This window comes from Poecilia latipinna, unplaced genomic scaffold, assembly GCF_001443285.1.
Source record: "Poecilia latipinna isolate Pla-1442-1.1 unplaced genomic scaffold, P_latipinna-1.0 Scaffold237, whole genome shotgun sequence".
Taxonomy (NCBI): domain Eukaryota; kingdom Metazoa; phylum Chordata; class Actinopteri; order Cyprinodontiformes; family Poeciliidae; genus Poecilia; species Poecilia latipinna.
Window position 1 is genome coordinate 138,326 of NW_015112853.1, and position 20,828 is coordinate 159,153.

Consider the following 20,828-nt stretch of genomic DNA (forward strand, 5'->3'; position numbering starts at 1 on the left):
GAGTGATATGCAGTCTAAAATATCTTGGAGTTTGTGGTTATATTGTGACAAAATATAAAATGGTTGCAGTTATACTTTTTTGCAAAGCACTATAAATATTGCATTTTGCTTTCTTTACTTATGCAAAAATGTGAATCTGAAGAGGTTTGGGTTTCATTAAGAAGCAATCTCAATATCTGTATATTATCCTACCCGTCCTGTCATTTATCATGCTTTGATCAGCAGCACTCTCACTTGTCCTAAGCTCTGAAAAATGGCCCAGGAGCCTTTAGATGTTGGACGCTTGCAGAGATCAGTCTGAAATTCAAAGCTGCTTGGTGCACTTTGGCTTGAAGGAACCTCGAGATCAGGGAACAATCTCTCAGGTGAACCTGGTTTGTGTTTGTCATGACAGGCTTCATGTCTGCACAGTCCGACACATGGCTCTCAAGAGGTCAGGAGTACAAAGGAGGTCATGGGTCAGAGCAGAGAAGACTAAAGCTTCAACTTCCTGCACTGTCTCCTGACAGATAATGCACACAGGGAGAGAGAAAAGGGAGAGAGAAAATGGATATCTGGCATTATGGAATTTGGGCGTCACTGGACTCAGTTATGTTTGACACGAAAGTCAAAAACAGGAAAGATAATGGAGGTGTGCAAAAAAAAAATTTTCTCTAGAGATCCCGAACGCATATTTTGTGCCCTTGGGATGCACATGGAAAGGAATATATTTAAAATAAAATGAAACTTCAATTGAACAACAACAATAATAAAAAATAACACGTGGCATGTGCCCAAAGTAAACCATTCATTTTTTCACCCTGATGCAATTTCTCTCCTTCTCCTTGGTACCTGACAATAATCCTGTCACACCTCCAGCTACTCCTAAATTTACAAAAACGTTGCCATGGGGCTCGTTCCAGACCGTTTGCAGATCACAGTTCGCACCTAAGGCTGGCTGAGTCACCGCTGCTGAAAGCCAGTTGGCAAGCACTGGTTTACACAAAGTGCCAGCTCCTCTGTGCGTCTGCCAACTGCACTTTCATTCCAAACAATTCATCACAGTGGCAGATACTATCAGCACACTCTGCATTCTTACAGATCACTGTCACTTTATTTTTTGTGATGTACAAAAGAATTGCCTCCCAGCTGTATTTTCTTTATAGCTGAGGTGGCCAGATTTCTGGAACAAAAGTGCAAAAACTGGGGCCCGTGCACGTGCTTCACGTTCAACATAAACATGAATTTAACTGAGCTGCAGTCCTTCAGCCTTTTGCCACAGTTGGAAAAACCTGTAGCAGTACTAAGCAGCTCTATAATACAGGCCATTAAACATTTGATATATCATAGGAAACTGATGTCAGCAGGAAAATGACAGCTTCAGAAAACTGAATGCAGCTCACAATCTGTATTCATTCAGTTGTCAGAATCTTTCCCACATTTTAATTGGCGCTGTACTGAAGTCCGCATGGGATTGTCAGTTCTAATCACCTGATCACTGCATATTTAAACCAAACAGTCACCTGAGAAATTATCTGATGGCAAAAAACAGGATCCAGAAACTGGTTAAATATCTTGAAGGGGTGAAATAGTTAAAATTATCCACTGCCTTTTGTTGTTGTTTTTCATTTGTTTAAAGCATTACTTTGCAACAAACTTTAATTTAATTTGATCTATTAATAAAATAAACTTTGTCAAGTAGGAATGTCTTGATCAATTTTAAGAGTAGGATTGTATCGATACCAAATCCTGATCTGATGCTAAATTAAACGCTGCCACGTACAGTTAACACAATTGTTAATACAACAGGTAATTCATAAATGATAAAACACAAGTTTAATGAAAGCGGTTCATATAAAAAATCAGGGGTTCTAACATGAGAAAAAAGCTTCTAGCAAACACAACAGCCAAAAAAAAATTAAAATTAAAAGTTTATGAGACATATGCTTCCCAGTTAGTGTACTTTAAACCCACACAGGTGAGGATAAACACTAAGATCCATTTTGGTTTACTTTAATCTGTCCGATAAACCAAGGTGTTTGGAAAATGAAGCAACGTGGAACACATGTTAATCAAAAAAGCAATTATTGTACGTCACTTGGTCTGGAACAGGAACTCTGGAAGTTTCCAGGCGTCGTGAGGCAGCTCTGAACGCTCCTCCATTCACAACCATATGGTTGGCATCATTAACCACTCCCCAAATATTCATGTTGGTTTCCCAAGCAAACCGCTACCGCTTGTAATTCTTGGAAAATGTAGGCACACACAGTAACTCTTTGGCTAATGAAAAGCTGTTCCTCCGCTCTCTGAGCCCGTAGAAATATCAAACCAGATGGTTTCCTTCTGCCAGTAACAGGACGTTGCCATTAAACATCGTCAGTCTTGGTGGAATAAAAGCTCATAATGATCTGACTTCGGTGGAATAGCATTTTTAAGCTAATTTTTCCCACGTTTCAGATTTAGAATCTAGAAGTGCTTTGCTACTTTTAATTTGTCCAGGTTTACTTGAACGTCCGAGCCGTTTGCAACATCTTGTTTTCCAAGTTTGCCTTTAAATGTCTTCAGCCAGTTTTTCTAATTCACAACATGTGTCTTGCCTTGTTCTATTAACCTCTTAAAAAGCTCTTTTAGTTGCGTTCTTCCTTCCTCTGTCATCTAATTCTCACCCTGAAGCAAACCCTCCCCTACTCTGCTTTCTCTAGGCATGACTAATGGGAGAAACATGAGCAACAACATGTTGTTGTGTATTTAATGAGATACTGATCAACTAACTTCTGATATCATAATAGTGATGCAGTTTTTCTAATTGTTAAATCTGAAGCAAAGAGCCACACTAGCCTATTGAATTTGGTGAGAATTGTACCCTCTAACGAGGAGGAAGTGCATTTCTTGTGGGCAATTTTGCCTCTTCAGACATGAATGTTGAATTTTTGGTATGTATACACAATGTCCAAGGTTTAGTAGACACCTTGTATGGTAGCATTTCACCTGGAAATGGTAAATTAGCTGTGTGACTTAAGCTAAAGGAGAAGCTTGCAGACCGTCTTGTGATGTAGAAAATATCTTCTTAGCAAAGACAGGACACATAAGGATCAATTTGAGAAAGTTTGGCTTTTCACACAAGTGACACTCTTGCTATGATGTTCTTCAAAGTTTCATGGGAGCAATAGCCACCATGAGAATCGAAGAAATAGTGCGCAAGCAAGCACGAGGGCAGGCAAGTACTGTGCAAACCCTGAGGCAAGAGTTTTCTTTAAAGAGTCATTTTTTTTATATCTTGTGATCTATTATGAAGCCCTCTCCAAAACAAAATCCTTTTTAGTTGAGTGGATCAGCTCATAAAACCTGCTTGTCCCCTGAACACACATGGCTTTCAATCAACAAAACTGCAGTGTGAAATATATCAATGGGAAATAACGTTAACAGTCATTATAGAGGATAGATTGAAATCTGAACTGAAAACTTTTGAACAAATATTTGGCCTTAAACTATGATGTCTGTTCACAAATGTAGCATTTTTTTAAATAATCATATTACTAAAAATGATTATGACATCATTTTAATAATGATTAATAATCATTATTGTTAAATAACCGTTTAATAATAATGGCAGTACAGTGGTTTTGTATTGCCCATTGTCTGAAAATACAAAGCCTATAAGATAACTTTCAACTTGCAGTTACTGGCATCCCTGACAACGAGCCGATCAAGCGAAACTTGTCTGATCTTAATCACTAATCAATTAAATGATGTGCCTTTAATATTAACTACTGCGTTATGTTTTTCTCTCATAAATGTTAAAACCAAATCGTTTTTGTACTAATTTAAATAGGAACCATAACATGTCTATTTTATGCATTTCATTCCCACAGTAGGTACTACCTGAGCACCAAAGTATCCCAGTTTGTGTGATGAATGATCCAGACCGGCTGACTTGACACCTGCTACACAAACACAAGTCAAAGCAGCAGCAACTGCCATTCAAAAAGTTCAAATTTAATATTGATACAAGTTTTGACAAACAAAACGTACACCAACCAACATCCAGACTGGGTTGATACCTTCTTGTTGCTATTTTAGCGTCCTTCTTTAGAAGCATGAATGCAAACAGAGAGGAAAAAAGAAAGCTTTTCGGGGAGTTCCCCCATCGGCTGTTTCCTGAGGGAGTCCCCAGAATTGTTTGGTCTCTAAAGCAACTTTTTCACGTACCATTGTCTGCAGTCTTTTTTTTATATATTTGAACGTGTAAACAATATTTTTCTAAGGTGGTACAGGTTCTACCTAATCCCTGATATTACACAAATCAGCTAAACACATATTCCACCACTCACTTGTCACTTATTATTCCAAACTGAAGGATCCACTCTGGGGCTAAATATTCCCTGCAAGCTCAGTCTGAGGTCCTGGATTACGTCTGTGGTACAAGGAACCAAGTGGAGCTATCAGTATTGGATTTCACTAACATGGGGATTTACGTGGATCTGTAGTTTATTTGAGGATTAAACAAAGATATTAAATAAAAGGCTTTCAGCAACTACATGGCGTTCGTGAACGTGTGTGTTCATGTGCCTGCAGTTTGAGAAAATCAGTGGCAGAAATTAACAAATTTTGGTTTCAATTTCATAAGCAGCTGTGCAGACAAAGTCAAAGAAACTTAAAAGAAGAACGCTGCGGCCCTTGGAGCCTTTACTCCTGGGGCGTGTAGAGGAAAACTGATGATAAATGGATCCACCTCGGAATGCTTACGTTGATAGAACCACATGGATCCATTGTTTGTGTAAAGCATGTGTGTGTCAGGCTCCTGTCTCTATTGTGACCACGATCAGTCCATCAAAGCCCAGAGAGCGTATTGGCGAGGCGCTTGGTCTTCTGTCTCCTTCACACTTCCTCCGTTTGTGGGGGTGTGCGTGCGTGTGTTTTTGTAAGAGCCAAACCAAGCCTCTGTCTCCTTGCACTTCCTCCTCACCATTGTGTGTTTGCAAGCATTTGCTCTCTCTCCCTCTCCCTCTCTCTCTCTCTTTTTCTCTCTCTCTGCCTCTAATCAGTGTCTTATTGGGCTGATCCCAGAGACTATGGATGAACTATTTCTGGAGATTCCTGTTATGAAAAGATTATCTACTCCCCCTCCACCCTATCTGCTTATGTCTCAACAGTTGCACCCATTATTTGAACCTACATCAGTGAAAGGCTAAGGATATAAACTATGCTGCATATGGGAGCATACCTTTAACCTACTCGCTAAACATTCAATTCATTAAGATTTTAGAGGCCTTCCACTGAGGCCCCGAAACACGAAATATTGGTTTTCATGAAATATTGACATTATTTTCTACACTAGAATGACAATAGACGTACCAGTAATATCTTCTAATCTATTTTTCTTTTCATTAGGTAGAGATAATATGTTTCTCTTCTTTTTTTTTTTACTCCTCTAGATTAACACACATTAGATGATCACTGCAAAATTGTAATCTCTTGTCACATGAAGGCTCTATGTGATTTCCTTCCAGAATGGTCTTGACTCCATCCATCTATCCATCAACTCTAACAACAGTTTTCCTCTCCCAGCTGAAGAAATGCATCCCCACAACATGATGCTGCCACCACTGTGATTTATGGTGGTGTCCGTGTGTTCGGGGTGACGTGATGCTTGATTTCCACCGTAGTTTTTACATGTAGGCCAAATGGTTTTGGTCTCATCTGACCAGAGCATCTTCGTTTATGTCTTTGAAAACTGCAAACTAGTATTTTTGTGGCTTGCTTCCAACAATCGTGTTTTCCTTGCCACTCTTCCGTAAAGGCCAGATTTGTAGAATTGGTGACTAACAGTTTGCCTATTAAGAGATTATTCCATCTTAGCTCTGGATCACTGCAGCTCCTCCCGAGTTACAGTGAGTAACTCTTGGCTGTTTTCCCTGATTATTGCTCTCCTTGCCCAGCCTGTCAGCCTAAGTGGACGGCCATGTCTTGGTAAACTTGAAGAGTTTTGTTTGTAAAAAAGTGTCTTTCCGCTCCACCTCGTAGTTATCCAGTATTTTTTGTTGGTGTGTTATATAAATTGTCAATCAAATACACTAAGACAGACAATATGTAGAAGAAGAACTCTAAAGAGATTAAATAACATAGTGAAATATAGTATACAAAAGAAGTTCAACAAATACAAAACTATATTTCAAAGGCATATTTTTAACTCGGTGAGAGTAAAATGACTTACTGATGTTTACGCACACAGACCGAACTCTGCAATATTTTTTTTTTACCTCCAAAAGACCACTATAGCCTTTACAAACCCATGATTTGGTTATCTCCGCTGGGAGTGTTTGTTGACATGGACTTGGGTGTGTGTGTGCATGTGTGTGTGTGTGTGTGTGTGTGTGTGTGTATGCGTGGGTTTGTGTGTGTTGGAATGAGTCCTTCGTCCGCTGACCTTCACTTGGCCTCTCTGTTTGGGGTTTGGACTGGTGGACCCCAAGGCTATAACCCAGAGGATAGCTCTTTGAAGCCGCAAGACTTTTGTCTTTACTCTGCATCTTTCCGTCCCTTTTTCTTGCTTCTGATCTCTGCTCCTCCTATTATTCTCTCCATCTTTTTTCCTAGTTCTCAATTTATCATTTCTAATGCTGATTTGCCTAGATTTTCACTTCCTTTACGCCTGGGGGTCAGAGGTGACAAAGCAAAGTTTATGGCTTGCAACAGTAGCTTTGCCTAACAGTTCAGCAGCAGCAACAGTGGAAATCAAATGACTACCTAGTGTTTAAATTAGTGGTGATGGCACACACAAAACAATCCATTAAATCAAGTATATTAAGTTGCAGGTTTTATTTCTTGTTCCCTTTTTCTGGGGAACATTTATATGCAGCACTGGTTGTAATCCTTCTAACACCGTTGCATCTCCTCATTTCCTTTCTTTTGTCCCACACCCACATTATACTTGTATTTGATTTGTATCTGAATCATAAGCCGAGCTCTCTGACGAGCTTTGATGAATGGAAACTGCAGACACTCTGAAAGAGACGCACTCATTTGGCCCGCAGCTACTGGCAGCAGCGGCACGTCTGCTCGTCTGATCTCAAACACTTTACCACACACATTCATCAACAGTTGCGGGCATTCTTTCGCAATTATCACTAGAAAACATCTCGGAGAGCTGGAGCCCCCTCGTCTCCTCGCAGGGGTTGTGGACCCAGGTTGGAAGAGAGACGTTTTAGCGTTGGTGTTTTGGGCGCAGACTCTGGGTGGTCGGGTTTTTTTTGTTTTTTTTTTCTGCTCAGGGATTTGGCCTTGTTTGGTAATCTCTCTACATTTGTGCTTCCTCTGCTTATGCTTGCTCTGTCTCTGTCACTCACACACCCTCGCACACAGTAATTATCCCTTTCTTCCGGCAGGTTATGAATTTTGTATAGGTTTTCCTTAGTTAATGAGCTCCCTTTCTATAGTTCTGCTGACTGGATTGCACGTTGTTTTATGCTCAAGTGCCATAAGGCTGTTATTTTTTTTGCTAAATTCAATCATGTCTTGACACCTTTGGTGTCTGATCAAACCGATACTTGGGAATAAAATTATTATTTCATGTTATTAGGCACTTTGAACTGCCTTGTTGCTGGAAAACTGCTACATAAATAAAACTTCTTCTATTTCTTCTTCAACTGAGGTGTGTTAAAGCAGAGACGCATCTAAAGGTTATAGGACAGCGGCCCTCCGAATCACCAAACTGACTGAGCACATGGCAACAAAGGTCTGAGTTGAATAATTAAAGTTTTGAAGGGACACAAGTACATGAAAATGCAGTGCAAATCAAATCTATCCATATAAAAAATGTAATGTAAATATTATCCAGGTTTTGTGGGTTTTTGAGTTGACTTCTGTATCTCAGTATCCAGTACTTGGAACAAGAAGATTACTTCAAAAACAGAGAAATACTTTGATGCTTTGTTGGATATATATGCAGCCTTTTAACATTGCTTCGCACAGGCAAACAAACACACACACGCCCACACACACAAACACACACTCTTTCATGGAGTTGGCGGGATCTATGTTTCTGGCTAAATTGCTTCTGACTGAGGCGTCAGCTGGGACAGAAATGGCTGCCAACAACGAACTGAACAGTCATCCAGGATTTTCTGCATCATCCTTTCCCTCCATTTGTTTGCCGTCCAAGCTTTGGGTTATTACAGACATTTCCTTGCCACATGATGACTTGTCTGGCTTTCTCTTTTTCTTGCTCCACCTTAACGCTGTGAGATCATAGAAAATAATGCGGAGGTGTGAAATATATGGACGCAACCAAGCCGATGTTAAGAAATGGAAACTAAGCTGCTGCTTAGGCCTCACGAGATATTTAAAGAGATCTCTGTTGGTTTTGTTATTTGTTTGTGTTGACATGAATCAAGAGTAAACCAGACATTAAATTTGTTGTTTTTGATGTGGATGGAAAAAAAAATGTATCCTCCTATTAAATAATTATTAACTGGAGTAAATGTGAAATCCATTCAATATTTAAAAGAAAATGTTTATTTATTTATTTATTTACTTTAGCTTGAGTAAATTTAAAACCACTACTGTACAACTTGACAGGGCTCCTTTTCAATACTACACGTATTTTTCTATGAATATTATTGGAAAAACACGTTAGATTAAGTATCCAAGACAGCACGACTATAAATTATGGAGATTCCTTCAACGTGGTGATGCATTTCAGACGCTTATTTCTACTAATTGTGTTGATTGTGGTTTACAGCTAATGAAAACACATAATCCAGTTCCTCAGGAATATTAGAATATTGCGCAAGACCTAAGCTAAATAATAGGATTTTCAAGAGAAATGGCTAAATTCCTCTCTCACACTATTCAGTCGACCTGATTGTGTGGCGTACGTGCGCTGGGCGCGCCTCGCCGTGAAGGGCGGGCGGGGTGTGAATGCATTGTCATACCTGCAGCGGTTGTCTTTTCACGGCACCACTTGCGCTTTTCAGACTAATCTGGCGACACAAAGGAGCGTCTCACAGTTGTCTCCACTCGTTCCTAATGATATGCAAACTGGGTGCCAACCCACGAGTCAAACGCAGCTCATCAGGGGAGTGGTAGAAGCTGAAATGAAAACAGAGGAATCACCTCATGGGGGAAGTTCATCACTTTGATGAAGTCTAAAAGGAAAAAAAAAAAAAAATGACCGCATCACCTTTTGCGCTTTGAAAATCCGTGCTGTCATAGAGCTGGAGGGGTTTTTTCGAACCCCTCACCCCTTACATGTTAGCAACTCCACAGGTCTGCAGCTGCTCCTTATCAGGTGGGGCGCAGCAGAGGAGTGGATCTGGATGGGGTGGGGGGTGGAGCCACCTCAGAGTTGCCCATTCCTAAAGCTTGAATCACACAGTTCTCCATTCACATTCCTGCTGGGATCTGCATCCTGAGCGTCGGAGGGAGCTGGAAGGTGCTGAAGACCTCTGAAACGCGTCAGAATCCAACCGGAAACAAATGGATTTATTGTTTTGTAACACGATTAAGGGACATTTGCGACCAAAGCTATAGCTATAGTGTTTTCTTTCTTTCTTTTTTTTTTTTTTTTACCCACACTGGATTTACTATGCGGACTTTGTACTGAGAGCGGAGTGGATCTGAGCGGATACCAGCCGGGGCGCAGCGGGACTCGCGATCGTGACGTTTAACGATGATATTAACACGTAAGTCAGTGACTGATATCCACCACAAAAAAAAAAAAAAAAAAAAAAAAAATGATTTTAGTGTTTCAATTTTACTGTTTTTAAGATTTAAGTATTTTCCCCCCACTATACCCTATTTTTGTTACTGTTTAAATGTGTTATCTCTAAATTTGATTTATTACATGCGCTACTTTCCTATCATTTCACCATCACATCTAAGATTCTTTCTAGTCGTCTAAGGCGTTTAACGCTTCAGGCTGTCAGATAAGAAATCTGCTCCCTTCTCGTCGCATACCTTCACGTCCCCCCGTCCTGTTTACGATCCACTGAATATCCCCGGGTTTTGTTGACCAGATAACCTTTCACGACTTACACACACACAGAGAGAGACAGAAACCCACACCACGTCAGGGATGCTTCTCGACTCTTGATAAAAAAAAAAAAAAATCTTCTCCAGGTTCTCCCTCCCGAAAAAACGTTTCCAGCAGATGAGCGCACCGCTCAGATCAGACAGAATGCTCACACTTACAAAATATAATCCGGTGCTGTAAATTTTCATTGACAAATAAATATTGATCATAAAAATGCAGATGTGGGTTGGAAATCACGCAATTCACTGCTGGATTTTACGAAATACAATTGGATCAACATTTGATTCCAAACATCAGAATAAGGAGGAAGGGCAAGATAAGAATTGGAACATACCCCCAATATACATACATATTTTTAAATATACAAAAAAATAAATAAGCCACGGCATGTTGTATAGTGACAAAATCAAATGCTACATTAAAGTGAGGCAGTGGAAAGGATTTGACACTTCTCCTGGAGCCTGATATATCATTATCGGTTGTCACTTTTTTTTTTTATGTGGCCCTATAAATCAAATTTATCCTAATAATAGTTGCCTCTTTTCAGTTAGTCTGTTGCTGTGATTAATTTGGTGATGTCACACAAAAAACATTAGTATGGAAGTCCTTTTTGGATGTATATATTGAAGAAGTTTATCTTGTACAGTTATAAGTGATACTGTGAAATAGGGGATTTTTGGAAGTGGTTGTTGTGTCATTGAAAGAACATTTCCAAGTTTAATCACCCACAGTTTTCTTTGTTTCTGTGTGCCTCTGAACAGAATTAAAAACTTAAGGTTTAAATGGCTCCTTTTGCTCTCTACCCCAGAATCAACTGGGGCAACCAAACCCTATGAACTGCTGGGTTGTGGGCTAACACTGAACAGCAAAGGATGAAATGGGATTTAGCCTTTAAGATTAGATAAACCATAAGTATATAGACCGATACCCATCCCTATAACTCATCTTCCATGTCTGGACTTCAAACTTTGTTAACTACTCGTGCCTCTGGCCTTGTGTCGCAGCCGTATGAAATCCTGTTTTCAGTCTTGTTGTTGTTCTGACTGGATGTGTTTTACAATTTGTTTCCAGTCTTTACACTTTGTCCCAACAGTTTTGTCTATTCCAACACACAGCCTGTTATCAGTCACTAAGGTCTGGGTCAGATATGAGTACTGAGAGGTTCACTTAAACCATAAAACCATTGGGAACGTGCTCAGACACACACACACACACACACACACACACACACACACACACATTTGCACATATTTATTTTGATGCAACATGGAGTTAATGAAGAACACCAGGAGAAAAATGGTCTCTTCCCAGAAGCAAGAAGAATAGTATCTTAGTTGAATGCTTGCTTGTTTGTTTTTTTCACTGAGAACACAAGACTAAACTCTGAAGAGAAATTAGTTTCTGTGAGAGGATCTGAAGAAGGAAATACGCCTCATCTGCACTCTGTGAAACAGGAAGTTAGCTGTTGCCTTATCTGGTAAATTTACATCCTGCTTCGGTCCACTTGCCAGGAAAGTGGATCCATATGTTCCTTTTAGCTTTTACTTTCCTTATGGAGAAGGGTGCATCCTTGGATATCTGAATGTTTTGGGGAGGAAAGGTAATCCTCATCTGGCTGTAGAAAGCTCCGCAGAGGGCTTTGAGAAAGTCAGGTCACCTGATCCAGGGACAAGGCGCTCCTGGAGAGCATAAATCTGTCATCAGAGGCACTGAGGCCTTTGGGATTAGCAAAGCGATGATCCATCTGGCCCAGCTGTGTAGTTTGCTTGTGCATGTGTCTATGGATCCACGCCTGTGTTCCTACACCAGCTGGTGGTAAATAACTTGAATGGTTGATGTGAGTAACTTCATTTTTGTTTCTTGTGTGAGTGTGTGTGTGCGTGCACGTGTGTGCGTGTGTGTTGAAGACACTGCTTGAGGCCAACCAGATGGTGATATCTCTGGCACCGTATCACTTAGCTAACAGCAAGACCCTCTCTGTGAACACCAACTGTCCCAGAATGCGAATCACAAAATATGATACCAAATTGGAATTGGAGAGAAAAATCTGTTGTCATACATCTTTCGGTTTCAATACTCGTCACGCTAGGATAAGCCCTGGTGTCCAGTTGTTCTCTGCATTTTGACGCTACCACTGGTTGAGACTCAAAGTTTAGGCTTTCAGGGAAACTGTTACTCCAAACGTCTCAACACATGACCCAATAAGCAGAAATACTGTCATTCTTGTGACTTTTCTCGTTATTTGCCACTACTCTGTCACAGACTCTTTGGAGGTTTATCACCCTACCTGTCTAGGTCCACTTTGCAGTTCTTTCAGAATGATCTACTCAAACCTGAAGTTGATAAGAACCCTCAGAGCTGCCCTTTGGAGTTTTTCATTTTTTTTTTACAGTTGCCGCGTTGGAAACCCGCCAGTGATCAGGCAATTTCAGATAAGCTACCGCAGGTCACAACAGAGGTCATCTTAAGCATTCTTCTCAATGTTCAACTTCAAAGAGCTAGTCTTGAAGATAACTGTACTCTTCTGACCTCCAGTTTGAAATGGCAGAGCCTTTTAAGGTGGGGGACTGCAAGCGGCATCCTTTGTTTGCTCACCGCTGACAAACTCCCTCCGGAGCTGAGCATTCAGAGCCAGTCTAGCCAGACCCCCATAGCCTCCCGCGATGGAGGGAAGCTGTGGCCAGCAATTGTGAGAATTTCCTGCCCCCGGAAGGGAGAGAGGAGAAGAGAAGGGGCCAGCAGAGTAGAAATAAGCAAAAGACATCACTGGAGACTTTGGTCAGAGGAGGTGAAAAGAGAGAGCAACCACAATAGTTAAAATTAGAAATTGATACAGTGGTGAGCATTAAAAGTTTTGCACTTGATAAAAGATTTTTGCCTGCAGGTTTTGAATGATGACACTTTTCATCTTTGTTAAAGGCATGTTTTATAATATACAGTAAATCACTCTTACCTTATTCAAATCAACCTGAAGTATTTTGGGGCTAGCTAAAACTCCAGCTGAGAGGATATTGCTGGCTCCTCCTGCTTGGCACAACAGTGACTTTACCTTAAGGTGTGGCTAAATATTTGAAAGCTTTAAGATAAATTTTATTGCTGCTGTTGTCGTGGTAGTGAGGGCAGTTCAGTTTCAGCCAACTATTTGCTGGCGTACAGGGAGATTTCAGGCATCCTGTTTGGCCCCTCAGTCAGAAATACAAGCTGTGTTGTGGTCTAAAGTTTTGAATCGGTTTAGGTTGATGTTTTTCTGTGTTCACTAACTTTGTGGGAGCTGGTATTGGAGTCAGAAGTGAAGTTTGTCATGTTTCTTATGTGTTTAGGAAGTTTTACACTGGTGATTTTGCTAGAACATCTACAAGCTTGAAGTCATGTGTACAAAACTAACAATTCTGCTCTCGCTCCTTCTGTTGAGATTCTTTGATTTTGCTCTTTCACTAAAGCAAAGCCAATGGTAGCTATAATTATCATGGTATATTGAGTTTTCTATTACCGATGGATTTGTTGTTTGAATGGGTTGGATTGATTATCGACTACAGTCGATAACGTATCTATGGACAAGCGCTGCGACTGACCCTCGGTGCTGTCACAGTTTGAGCCCCGAGTGCGTGCTTCAAGACATTCGTCCGGTGTGGCTTTTTGTCCGTCTCTAACCAGAAGGAGGTTTGCTTTTGTGCACACAATCACCGGACCTCGTGTTTGCCTTGGCTGCCTCTCCTCCTATTATCTGGCCTGGAACAAATGAAGGCAGGGCCCTTCCAGCCAAATGGTCGGTCAGTGGCCATGGCACTTCATAGCAGTTCTCTTCCTGTGTGGGAAGAGGAAGTGAGGTAGTTCCCCTGGTTTAGGAGTTGGGGTGAAGACAAGGAAGAAAATAAAATAAAATGCAGTCATGCCAGAGAATTGGTTGCGATATGGTTGGGTAAGTAAGGGTGGTTAGAAGTCCTTTTGTTTTTTGAGGTTGGGGGGGTGAGAGGGGTTTGTAATGAACAGTGTCTTTTTGTTGTTTGTTTTTGAGATGCATGTGTGGAGCAACTCTATTGTTAAGCTGTTTGTTTCAGATTCCCCATGCCCCTGTCTACTTCCTGGACACAAACAAAAGCTGGATACATTCTCTTGCTTCATATTTGGATAAATAATGTGATTTGGTAATAAATATTCATCGTAATATTTTCTCAGAACATAAGATTCAAACTATATTACTTGAAAATAGATTTAATAGACATGCTAAGGGAGTGGGCATGTCTTTGGATAGTCAGCAACCAAAGTAGCTTGCAAGATCCCATATTTGTTATTCTGGACTAGAAAGCCATCACTTTGTTTGCATGTCTGATTTGCATTTCAATAGATTTACTGTGTTTTCGGTGATTTGTCCTGAAACACGTGTTTGGTTTTTGCAGACACAGGGGCTGCCTTGTACGCACACAAACGCAAACCTATTCACAAGCAAGCATAGAAATCTTTCGCCCTCGTTCTGAGGAATGTATGTATAATTACTGCTCAGTTTCTATGTTTCTTTGGGTTTACTATGCTCTAAAAATACAAAACGAAACACACACACACACACACTAAGATAAACTCTTTCTGAGACGTGTAATTTCATGTGGGAAACAGAGAAAGGTCTTTGACTGGTCACTTTGGTGGAAGTTGATCTGATGTTGCCCCTGAAGCAGCCTGCCTCTGCAGTGACAAGGGGGTGAACTTTTTTTCTGGTCGCGTCACACCTTGTTGCTAGAGTTTATCTGCCGCCTAGGCTTGTTGTTGGTATGTAAATGCTTTCATAACGTGTAGATTAGACCTTTCACAGGAGTCCTCTGGCCTCTCTGTCTGTCTGAGAGGGTTTTTGTTGGTGCCCTATTTTTATTTTCAAGAAACTAAACTGAGTGCTGTAATCATCTCAGCAGGTCACTGTTTTCTGCATGCTTTTCTTTGTCATTCTTAAAGTATTAGAAAAAAGAACTATCATGGCAACAATATTGAAAGAATAATTAATCAACACTGGTTGAGACAGCATGACTGTAATGTCTAAATGCAAACAGAGCAGTCCAACTTTCATCTGTAGGTCTGCAGTTTTCTTTTCCTGCTTTTGTCGGTCGGATTGCTTTGAAACATTTTCTTAAGTTTGTCCCACATTTGCACTCTCTATCCCTTTGCCACAGTGACAATGTTGTAAAGTCAGCATTCAAAGGCCTTGAAAGACATGTTTTTTTGTTTTTGTTTTTTTCCTTCTCGTCCAGCTGCTTGCTTATTTGTAGCAGATTGGGGTGTTGAGGGCCATTTGGCTTATGTCATCTAAAAGGCTTTCTCACATAATTGGGAGACTGTCCCTGCGGATCCTCTGACATGCTGAGAACCTCTGCATTCAGTCACAACACTTAGCAAAGCAAGTCCAAATGTCACACCCTGCCTTTGAAGGCACTTATGAAAGAGTTTGTCTGGCGGTGTTGTGAACAAGTTAGATGGTTGCAAGGGAGTTAAAGATGACAGGTCTCTATGAATAAGGGCGACTGTGCAGGAGTTTGTCCTGTAACCAGTGGGTTGCTGGTTCAAACCTCACTCTGTCTAAGTCGTTGCGAATTTCGGTGAAGCATTTCACACATGCCTTCCCTGACAGTGGTGGCCAGAGGGCGCTGGTGCCTGGCAGCCTCATTTCTGCCAGACTGCCCCAGGGCAACTTTGGCAACTATAGTGGAATGCCACCATCAGCTTGTGAATGTGTGCATGAATGGGTGAATGACCGAATTTAGTATAAAGCGTCTGGAATCCTATGGACTAGATAAAGCGTGATACAAGTACAGGCCATTTACCATCGATTCATTCTCTACACCATCTTATCCTTGAAGGGTTGTGTAGAGGCTGGTGCCTATCTCCAGTGGTCATTGGTGAAGAGGCTGGGTATGCTCTGTACAGGTTGCTAAAATTGACACATCTCATACATACAATTGTGTTTTCCAATAGAGGGAAGTCTTCATGATCAACTACGCCTTCATTCTGCAAGGGCATGCTTAAATCTTGAGGCACCGCAAAAATTTGTTTAACTGGTTTTGCAATTTCCTACTATAACTAACATGCTGTATAGTATGATATTATTCCAGGGTCCAAGTGCCTTCAGACTTCCTTCGATCAAATTCAGCCTCAGGAGTCCCTGATTACAAAGACTTGAGAGGGTGTTAGTGCAATTTCTTTGAATGAAGTGTTGAGCTCCAGCATTAGAAGCATGTAAAGGGATACTGAGTAGGAGAATAATCACAAGCCAGAGAGTTCACATCACCTGGTAGCACATTACACCAAATACTAAACATTAGCATGTGATTCTATTCTATAAATGAAATTCTGGCCTATGAGATTCAGATTTAGACTTGGTTTGCCTATTTGATCAGTAAGACATTTTCATACAGACTTAGTTACTTCCTGGCATCTTTTGTAGACATCTTTATACCTTACACTTTTTAAACTTTTTCACATTGTTTAGATAAAAGTCAATGTTGTCTTTCTACAACAGGGGTTTTCTTGTTGGGAATAAGGTGTCCAGCTCAACCAGTGCTTCTAAGATCATAAAATCTATGAAAACTACCTCATCAGTTTCTCGCTTCTCTCACATTTCACAAGTAATATTTGGAGTTAGTTCATCATTTTCAGTATATTTTTTTTATTATTATTTTTAGTAGTTTCCACATTGTGACATTGGTTCTCTATCGTTCCTGTCTTTGTTGTGTAGAAATCGAAGCCAAAGAGGCCTGCACCTGGCTCCGAGCTGCAGGATTCCCACAGTACGCCCAGCTTTATGAAGGTAACAAACACCATGGGACACTTCAAACACACAGAGCATGTGTAAAGGATTTTTACAAGGGATGAAATTACATTTCAGAGATATTCTCATTCACAGTACTTTTACTTCTTTCTTTGGCATCTCAATAAATCATTTTCAATGCTGTGCTGGAAAAGTATGACCTAAAATTGCAGAAGTTTTAAAGTCACAGCTTTGGTAAGCCTTGGTCTTCCTTGATCAAGATAACCAGTCAATGCTTAGCTCAGTGTTTTCTTTTATTTTGTACAGCACATGTGCTGTACAAAATACACACACGCACGCACACACACACACACACACACGTGCACACACACACACACATCCTTCCACATGTTCTTTGTTTTAAATACAAAAGGTCAGCATTCACATATGCATCTATGCGTGCACACACACTTTGCATAGTGTAACATTCCTTCTCTGTGTTTCCTAGCAGCAGTGAAAAGAAGGAATTCCATCCATACATTAAGTTTGCTCCACATCTCCAACATATTATGTACAGTTACTGTTGAAAACCAAAACTTCTCTGCGAAACATGTGCCCCAACACTGGCCCTGCTTGAGCTTTAAAATACACGCTGACCAAAGTATATCTAACAGTTCATGTAACATGCCATTTGCCCTTATGTAATTACAGAATGATGACAGAAGGGTTAAGCTACGCTTGTCAGCGGGTCGCTGCAAGTTTCCACCTAACCGTGAAAGGTTTTCCTATTAGAGTTGAATGGCTATTGTGTTTCTGTGCAGCTGTTGGTAACCCTTTATGCATTAATTAACAGAAGAAAGGGGTAGATTTCAGGGTACATTCAGCTCATATCTCGCTGTCATCTTCACTTAACAGGGAATAGCAGTGCTCATCAAGCAGGAGTCATTTTCCGCCTGGATTATCTATAGATGGATCTCGATTATCTGTGCTGTTGTGACTATTGCCCCTCTAAAGATAAACAGACTGATAGAGCATCTTCAGTCAGCTCTAGTCGGTTAAAGATTGTGGTCTTAAATGTCTGGCGTTTTCTTAGCATCGTTGCCCTGAGGGGTGTAGATCCAAGATTCTTATTACGGTCAACACATTCCATCTTCAGCATCGTCAGAGTCCTTCCATCCTCAGCATTCCAGTCATGATCTTCCCCCCCCAAACAAAAAAAAAAAAATCTTAGTTATTTTAGCTTTAAGGCATGGTGCTAACCCTTCAGCCAGATACTGCTCAGCTGAAGAGGCAGTCCTGTTGTAGGAGAGCAGAGAAGGAAGTAGCAGCGATGGAGTACCTATTGTCATTGTTCAATCGGTCCCCTGTTCTTTCACCCCTGAGCTCCACATCCCCCCTGCCTGCATGGCCTGAAAGCTGCAGCTGTGTTTGTTTGGTCGGCTAAGACGGCATTTCCTTTTTTAGCTTTTCATCAAGGTTGAGTGGGGTGTGGGAGTAGCTAGGTGTTTGAGCAGGTGGGCGTCTTTGGGATGGTAACTCTAGTTTTATCTGAGCACGCCGTTTGAATCAGGAGCATAAAATGCCAACACTAACCTAACCCCTGCCTCTTGTGTTTCTTTCAGATTCCCAGTTTCCCATTGACATATCGTCAGTCACTAGAGACCATGACTTCCTTGATCGAGATGCTATTGAGGCTCTCTGCAGGTGAGATAACAACTCCTACCCAACCTTTACTTTTGATGGTATGTTGTTTTGACCCTGATGCAAAAATCTAAAGCAGACAACTTCAAAAGGACACTCGCCTTAGAACGTTTCTGATTAGATTAAGGAAGTGTGAGATAAGAATGAGATACCCAGTGTTTTTCTTTTGTATGTTCACACCATAGAGATATTTTACTCCTGCTGGATATGAGGGTGATGTAAAGAGTCTTAGAATTTGGCATTGTTCTCAATCTGTAGAATGCTAACATCATTGTGGTAGTAAAAGTTTCTCGTAGGGGTGCCCTGACCTGATTTGAGGATTTGTTAAAGGGAATTGTGGAATTATCAGTCTAACACTCTTGAATTAAACTTGATGTACCTGTTGTTGGTGTTCTGTCTGTAATGTTCTTGTTAGTGCTATCCTCTCATTTTTAAGGCAGCAAATATAATTTTCACATATTGTTAAACAATCTACTAAGTGTTTTTCATGCCTTCCAATGGCGTTCAGAATAGAAAGTGGTTTGTATTAGTTTACACAATGTGAGGTTATACAGTGCTCTCTGCTCTGCACAGATATCTCCGGCTCTCTATGGGATTCCTCCATATTTACACTTTAGATCTTCTACTTCCAGCTTTTCAATGGGAATGGAGGCTGTTGAACATGTATTGGTTTAGATGCCAAAACCAGCATTAAAATTTGACCATCACTTATGATTGAATTAAGATTTCACGTATATCCATGCCATGAATTTTTATCTGATTGAGATTCAGTTTGGGCAGTTGCAGTGGTATTCACAGTGAAAGACAACTTTTATCTCTGTTGTATTAATTAACTCATTGGAGTGGGATAATGGTTCTTTAATAGAGTTAGTCACTTAATCGAATTACAACTCCAGAAGGTGTCCATCTATACATCTGGGCGCTATCGTTCTCTTGGAAGGCTTTCAGCCCCACTCTCTACCTCATAGCTATCCTTCAGTTGCCATCACTTTATCTCTCTGTTGTTACATGATATGCTCTAAGAGCTCACAAGAGAGAGGACCTCAACCCCACCACCCTTCTTCCCTTCTCCAGGTGGAAGCAGGGATAAGCTTTCTGTCCCCTCCCCGCATTTTCTCCTCCACTCTAGCAGATTTCGCTGCTTATCGAGCTCTTCCCGTTGTTCTAGGGGATTATCCTTCAGCAGCTCATTAGCCAGACTGGTGGCACCCCACCTTCCTCTGTTGTCTTGCTCTTCCACTTGCTCAGTTTTTCCTCCTTTCTCCTTTCCTTGTGGTGGAGTTTTGTTTTCTAGCGAAGGTCAAGGAGCTTTAACTCTTAAAGCCTGCTTATTTTGAACATGTGTTGTTACTTGCAGGAGGTTGAACACTCTCAACAAGTGCGCTCTAATGAGACTGGAGATCTCTCCACAAAGAAAGAGGGTAAGTGCAAATGCATACACTTGCAGTTGCTCGCATTAAAAAGAAAAACAACCTTTCTGACGACTTCTTCAGAAACACAATTGAATTTCCCCACCTCAACTGTCAGATCGACCACTGGACACCGGGTGGAGTTATGTTTCCTCTTTAAAAAGGCAAATACTGAGAGTATTTATACATCAAGATAGCAGGGACCCTTGGGGGAGGGAGAGGAACATCAAAGGGTTGCACTCACCTGGATCTCCCCCTTGCATACTTTTGGAAGATTTGCCGATTTTTTTTATATCTTCGGCATCATAACAAGCACCAAAAAAAAAAAAAAAAAAAAATTCTGCAACACTCAACAAATTCCTTCGCCTGAGGTTTTGACCTCTGCAGCTTTTTTATATGGCCTCATTTTTGCTACTCTTAGTAATGTAATGCTACCTTTGGTCTGTCTAAACAACCAAGTCTTGATAGATTTAAAAATGCGCCATATTTTTGAAAATCACAAAATATTTATACATTTAATATTTATATTTTTGGATGATTGGTACAAGAGTACTCTGTGGGATGAATGCAATGATTTGTACTGGATTTGGTGGTATCAGAGGAAAGGAAACAGATCCAGACATTTTAGATTTTTGTTGGTAAAACATTTGACATTTTTATAATTTCCTTTCTCTTCATAGTTATGCACACATAAGTGTTAGTCTGTTAAGTAAAATCCCAACAAAATGAATTAAAAAGTCTTTGGTTTACGGTCAAAAATGTGAAGGAAAATAAAAGTAAGATTTATAAATACTTTTGCAAGACGCTTGCCCTATGAGTCTTTTGAGAACTGCAAACTTGCGATATTGATGACAACCCACACATTTTCCACTCTAGATTTTATGGCTCGTAGCGTCAAATCTGTAAAGGGTCAGTCTTAAATAACACAATTTTCAGTTCAAACGTCTTGACTGAGATAGTGACACTTTGTGACAGTAAT

The 20,828-nt window shown here is 40.6% G+C and overlaps 1 protein-coding gene and 1 long non-coding RNA gene across 4 annotated transcripts in view; one reads left to right on the forward strand and one right to left on the reverse strand.

The window, feature by feature from the left end:
* LOC106947351 (uncharacterized) overlaps positions 1-9,237 on the reverse strand; it is a 20,132-nt gene extending 10,895 nt beyond the window's left edge. Inside the window, exons 1-2 of the long non-coding RNA XR_001424970.1 lie at positions 9,161-9,237; positions 8,913-9,069 (exon numbers count right to left, since the gene is read on the reverse strand). This is a non-coding gene — a long non-coding RNA (uncharacterized LOC106947351). The remainder of the gene's footprint in view (positions 1-8,912; positions 9,070-9,160) is intronic.
* Positions 1-20,828, forward strand: part of dlc1 (DLC1 Rho GTPase activating protein) — an 84,775-nt gene that overhangs the window by 49,606 nt on the left and 14,341 nt on the right. For 2 of the 3 annotated variants that reach the window (XM_015032271.1, XM_015032272.1), the window contains 3 exons: positions 16,728-16,799; positions 18,362-18,443; positions 19,798-19,861. In XM_015032271.1, the coding sequence (XP_014887757.1) occupies positions 16,728-16,799; positions 18,362-18,443; positions 19,798-19,861 (218 nt within the window). Of the gene's footprint in view, positions 1-9,379; positions 9,663-16,727; positions 16,800-18,361; positions 18,444-19,797; positions 19,862-20,828 lie in introns of those variants that run through there. The other variant, XM_015032275.1, reaches the window with a different exon arrangement.